This window comes from Grus americana (genome assembly GCF_028858705.1).
Source record: "Grus americana isolate bGruAme1 chromosome 32 unlocalized genomic scaffold, bGruAme1.mat SUPER_32_unloc_7, whole genome shotgun sequence".
In the NCBI taxonomy this organism is placed as follows: Eukaryota; Metazoa; Chordata; class Aves; order Gruiformes; family Gruidae; genus Grus; species Grus americana.
Window position 1 is genome coordinate 23,242 of NW_026561318.1, and position 6,100 is coordinate 29,341.

Below are 6,100 nucleotides of genomic sequence, written 5' to 3' on the forward strand. Positions count from 1 at the left end.
AGCGCTGGCTCTGCCCGATGCCCAGGCGAGTCCTGGGGCTGCCCCCGGGCTGTGCTCTGCTGAAAGGCACCCTCCCTGCCCGTCCCACCTTGCTTTCCTGCCTACGGGGTCTCTCAGGGCCCCCCAAATCCTGCCCCCCTGGAGCAGGTGCTGCTGCAGGAGCCCCAGCAGCAGCTGGAAGCAGCTGTGGGCGTTGGGGACCCAGTTTGGGGTTCAGATGGCAGCGAGGATGGGTGAGGAGTGCTGTTTGTTGGGGCACTGCCACCTCGGGTTCCTTTGGCTCGCCCTTTCTGAGCTGGGGAACCCTGTTTGTGGAGGTTTCTGCCATGGGGACAGGCTCTTCTCTCCCTCCCCCTGGTTTCTTCCTAATTCCTTTCTTGTTTTTTTCTCCTTTACCTAACTTAGCTCTCGCACCGCTACGCTTCCTCTCCGCCTTTGCCTCTGTCAAGGATGACAGTGCAGCTAGAAGAGCCATAATCCCCGCGTTAGAGCAGGCGCAGGCTGTGGTGAGTGAGGAGTGGGAAATGCAGGAGCACATCCCCATTTTTGAGGTGCCTTTTTTTTTTTCCCCCCACTGGGCAAGGTCACTCAGGCTTTTTGGCTGCAGCGCCTCTAGAATTACCTCGGTGGATGATGCGGCAGCCATCACAGGCTGCCCTTCTCATCGCCACATTTCCGTTTTCATGCTGTTAACCCCAGCCACCCCCTTTCTCATAAGGGACAGGGCAAAATTTACCTGATAGGGCCTCAGAGCTCTTCAAAGGAAGGAAAAAGGGCTCTGAGCAATGTTTGTTTGCAGCATGATGGGGGTGGCTGTGGAAATAGGGTCTGCACTGAGCTGCTTTGAGCATGGTGATGGCTGGTGTGGGCAGCTCTCACCTGGCTGCTTTTGCAGCAATGCTTGCACATTGGTTTAGCTCACATTTCCCCCACCTGACTCTATTTTTCTTTTTTTTTCCTCCCCCCACACACCACAGGGCTCCTGCCAGCATGGCCTGCAGTTCAACCTGCACTGGAGGCAGTGGGTTAAACTGGTCCCTTTAGAGCAGCCAGCATAGCTGAACATCCCCCTTCCCTGAGCTCCTTCCTGCTGCTGTTGCTGTCACAAAGAGGAACCCTGCTCAGCAGTGTGCTGGGGTGGCTGTTCCTAGCTGCAAAATTTAAAAAAAAAAAAAAAAAAAAAAACAAAAAACCAGGTTAACGAGGCTCACATTGCAAGTCTGGAGTGGTTTTGCTCTCTAGAGAAACCCCTTTCTCCTAGATGGGAATAAATACCTGATGTTTGGATGGGTCAGTAGGTCCAGAAGCATCTGCCTGCTCTTCTGGCAGGCTGGCTCTTGCCTCGCTGGGGTTGGAAGATCCTTTTCTGGGGTTTTTCAGCCCGCGTGCAGAAAGAGATGAGCAGGTCTGCCAAACCAACCACTAAATGTCACCCGGTGCCTTTTTAGCTCTGTTTTCTATAACTTTGGGGTTGTGTTTCCTTTCCCACCTTTCCTGCCCTCCAATTAGTTTAGTCGCATCCCGGTTTCCAAAGGGACAATCTGAGTGTCTCTTGGAAGTGACTTCTTGAAGAGAAGGAGTGAAGGAAGACCAAATAGATTTCTTGAGTTGTTTGGAACATTTTCCGTCCTTTCCCCTCAAAGGGCTCATTTCTAACCCTTTGTGTCCAAAGAGACTCCCAGGCTTTTTGGCACTTGCTTGCTCCACAGAGCAGAGAAACAGTGGTGTGCTCCAAACCTGGGCTGAAAAAACACTGGGCTTACAGAGAAATTGGTAACAGGGAGCAGGTGGCGATGCTGGAATAGGTTTGGGTGGGGAGTGGCAGTGACCAAGGCTGGAAAACACCTTCCAAGTGCCTGAAGGGAGGAGGTAAGGGTGGAAAGGACCTGGTTTTGTTTTATTTGCTAAGAATCACAACTCTGACGATCCTACTAGGAATATTCTGGGAGATCGCAGAGTTAAAAGTGTCTTGTTTGGGAGACTTTAGTACCTTAGAAGAATATGGCTCAGCTTTGAGTAGAAAAGGCTTCTTGCTACTATCAGATGTTTCTTCCCTTGATGTGAGCTCATTTTCCCTGGCTTAATTCAGCAGAAGCTACGTCAAGTTTCACTTTTGGGCTGGCCGGCACGTCGAACGCTCTATTTTGCAATCTTACTCTGCATGCCGAGCGTTCGGAGGCTCGCGCTTCTCCTCGCAGACCTCTCACTTGGACAGGAGCTTGCAAAGCTGAGCTGGAGGAGTGAAAAACCTCAGAGAAATCAGATTTACTGACTGCTGGGTTGCCACCGTTCGAGCGAGGTGGTCCTCTCACCTCTCCTGCTATGGCTGGGGAAATTATTTATGCTGACCTGGATGTTGGTCCCGCAAAACGCTGCAGGGAACAGCATTCACTTCCTCAGCCCGACAGTAAGTGCATCGTGGGTTTTGGGGAGTTGTTTTCCTTGTTTTTTGGGGCTGGGGGTTGTGTTGGGAGACTCCCACCCTCCGGGTGGTGCAGGGAGGGGAAGGGGCCCGTGGCTGCGGTGCTGTGCTAAGGGATCTCCTCCGCTGGTTGGGATCCCTTTGGTACTTTTGTCTTGAAAGGGCTGGAGGGTTTCTTTGAACCAGGGTCACCGTTTCAGTGTGAGCCCGGGACCTGTGATGCTTAAGGGCAGCTGACATCTTTAGATAGCCTGATCCACATCTCCATACTCCTGGTCCATCTTTCCTGCGCTTGCTGTGGTGTTTCACATCTCGTTTCCTTCTTCCTCTGCCTTATTGTGGCATTTCATGCTCTTTTCCTGCTGACTCTAGTTTTGGTGTCTAGCTTATGGGAAAAAAAAACCCAACAATCAAAAAAACCACATCAAAAGGTTCAATTCCTGTTCATCCCTCCTCTGGAAGGGACCTCTGCCTGGTGAGGACCTCTTCAGTCAACACGCTGCACCCTCTTTTTTGCAAGCATTCATGATTTCCACCAAGCACATCCCTTTTGATCTCAAAGAGCTGGGCAAAACCCAGCTCCTGCTGATACGAAGGTGGAACCAGATATTCTTCCTTAGCTGTTTTGTTCCTAGGTGGATAATGAACCTTAATCCCTTTGCTGGGCAAGGTGAGCTCTGGCTTTGTCCAGGAGCATCGTCCTGCCTCCTTCTCATGGAACAAGAGCCGAGGAGAGATGGGCTTCGCCCAGCCTCAAGCTCTGCAGCGAGGAGTCTACCTCCAGGCTTCCTTGAGCAGGATGGGGCTGTCCGACCCTGCTCAGATGAAGTCTGCTTGGAGAGCTCGGTCCATCCAGGTTCAGCAGTTAATGTATAATGGCTTTATAACATCCAGGCAACTCCCGATTCTTGGAGTCTTGGATGTCTGGGTAAAACCTCATCACGAGTAACTTTGCCCCAGTCCCAGTGGGATCAGTGTGAAACACAGGAGGGCGGCAGCGGTGAATCGCGGATGATCGAAGAAAGCTTTTGAACAACCAGCAGAACCACCACTGAGGGGTTTTGGGGAGAAAATAGCCCAAATCTGCACTGCAGATCTGGCTTGCCTGCTGTGTGAGTGGGGCAGTGGTTTTTCTCCTGACAACTCTTTCCCTCGCAGGATCGGGCTGTCCCCAGCGGTACCGAACTGCTCTCTGGGCCAGCTGTCTCGGAAACCTCCTCCTCGGAGTGGCGGTGTTAGCGATGGGACTTTGGCGTGAGTAGCTCTGTGTGCTGGCACGGGGACAGCCGAAGGACAGTCCAAAGCAGGGAGGGGGTCCCTGCACTGGGGGTGCTTGTGTAGGCAGCAAATCTGCTTTTTTATGATCTGCATTGGCTGCTGCACCTCAGTGCAAGGTGTGGGGAAGTGGGTTTTGGTCAGAATTTCTTAGCGCTGATAGGTGGAGGAGACTTGGCTATTTTGGTAGTCAATGAGGGGAAACCACTGGAAACTTCTCAGCTGTGGTAGAGTTACAATTTGACACCCTGTGGCTGAGCTCAGGGTGATGCAGAGCTCTGCTGAAATTAGTCTTGTGCCTGGGGTGATGTTGCTGGTGGTATCTCACGCCGCCCTGACCCACAGCACCCCAGACCATGCCAAGCAGGTGGGAGACTGATGGATCTTGGTGAGGAGATCTGATGGATCTTGTGCTGCAGGTGAATTTGAACTCTGGGGATGGATCTGCCAGGGTTTTGGCACAGGGGTATGGAGGAAGGAGCAGAGGGATCAGGCTCGAGCTTCCCTGAGCACCGTGCCCTCCATGGGGCCAAGACATGGAAAACGCGGCTGATGCTTTCAGGATGTGGGAGCAATTTTGGGCGCAAGCTGCGAGCCGAGGCACGGTGGCTTTGTAGGGATCTGCTGTCCCTGTTGCAGGGTGGATCTGGGGCCCAGTCCCCCTCCCCTGCTCCATCCTTCCCTTGCAGTTTCAGTTTTCCACCAGCAGTTGGGGAACTCAGGAAGCCACAGAAACGTGAGCGGGAACGTAGGAGATGGCAACACCACCCTGGAGAAAGGCTGCTTGGAGCTGAGGAAAAGTCTCTGCTTGTCACAGTTGCAAGGTAACTGCCCTGGCCGTCAGGTTTCCCAGCAACTTTGAGCACCCCCAGACTGGAGAACCAAGCGAAGTTGAGGGCGACCCGTGTTCTGGGGAGCAAACAGGACTTAAACACTTGTCCTTTTTGGATGGGCAGGGGACAAGGTGGCTTCTTGATGGCTGAACATGGCCCTGACTGTCTTTCAGAGGGTGAGGGGTGCAAGCTCTGCCCCACGGGCTGGATGCTGCACGGGAGCAAGTGTTACTGGGTTACCGACATGATCAAGTCGTGGAGCAAGAGCCAGGACGACTGCAGGAATCGGGGGGCCGAGCTGGTGATGCCGGGGGACCAGGAAGAGCTGGTAAAGGGACCGATGGCATCGGGGCCGTGGGACGGGTCCCAGGGCTGCACCCGAGGGGCCGGTGGCACCTGAAGAAGGGTTCAGGGCTCGCCCAGAAATCTGGGCTCAGCACCCAGCCCTGTGCCTGAGCATCCAGGGCGCCTTTGCCAGCGTCAGAGGGTGGGGGACATCGGTGGGGCTCGTTCCTGGGACGGGGGCTGTGCGGGGACGGGCTGGAGCGGGTTGGGGATGGCACGCTGGCATCACCGCCTGCCCTCTGCCCCGCTCCAGGCTTTCCTAAACAAAATCCTGCAGAAACCCAAACGCTACTTCTGGATCGGCCTCTCCATCCCCTCCGCCGGGAAGGGCTGGACCTGGCTGAACGGCTCCCGCCTGGACCAGAGGGTGAGTGAGTGTTTTGGGGAGGGATGGGTGTTGGGGGTGTGGGCACCTCCACCGTCACCCGAGGGCCTGGTGCTGTGACGTGGGCTCCCTCCTGCACCCGCAGGTTCCCGTTGAGCCCCTGGGATGAAGGCAGAAGGTGCGGGGTGCTGAGGGGGGACAGGATCATCTCCGAAAACTGCACTTAGGATTGGAGGGGATCTGCCAGAAAGAAGCCACCCAGCTCTGAGCCGGGGGGGCCACAAGCTGGTCTGTGGCCGGGAGAGACGCTCGGGGACGGGCCACGATCAGCCCTCGGTGGGGGAATACGGGAGCTGTTGTGCAACGACCAGATTAATAATGCGCAAATTAATAATGACATTAGCTGGGCTCTGTTGTGTGGTGTTTTCAAGCAAGTTTGTTAACGGGGGAGGCTGGAAAGTGCATCCTTCTGTACCAGATAAACTTCCCGCCCTTGTGCCCGTCCCTTTCTGCCCACCAGCACTTACCCCTGGACCTGCCTCACCCTTCCAGGGCTCCAGGGCACACACCAGGGCCCCCCTCCGACCCCTGGGGAGGTGCCTTTGGGATTTCTACCCGTGCCAGCGTCCCCTTCAATCTTCCTCCTGGACCGTCCTCATCCTCAGGTTGTGCTTTCACCCAGGCACAGCACAAGTAACCCAGGAGGTGGCCCGTACCCGGAGGGACTGACAGACGGCAGAGGAGAGGGATGCTTGTGGCAGCATTGCAAAGGCAGAGAGGAAGTGCAGCGGTGAGAGCGTTAGGGTTAAAAAGGAAAAAAAGAGGGCAGGGGATTAAAAAAAGCAACCCCAAACTAAACCCCTAGCAAGCGAGCTCGCCACAAGGCAGTACTCGGTCCAG

At 54.9% G+C, this 6,100-nt stretch overlaps 1 protein-coding gene across 1 annotated transcript; it reads left to right on the forward strand.

The window, feature by feature from the left end:
* Positions 1-1,458: 1,458 nt before the first annotated feature.
* Positions 1,459-5,242, forward strand: LOC129200143 (killer cell lectin-like receptor subfamily B member 1A; the record flags this gene model as incomplete). Its single annotated transcript, XM_054811406.1, has 5 exons — positions 1,459-2,407; positions 3,581-3,676; positions 4,387-4,521; positions 4,704-4,858; positions 5,129-5,242. Coding segments are annotated over exons 1-5 (585 nt in total), but the record flags the coding sequence as incomplete, so codon positions are not given.
* Positions 5,243-6,100: the final 858 nt, after the last annotated feature.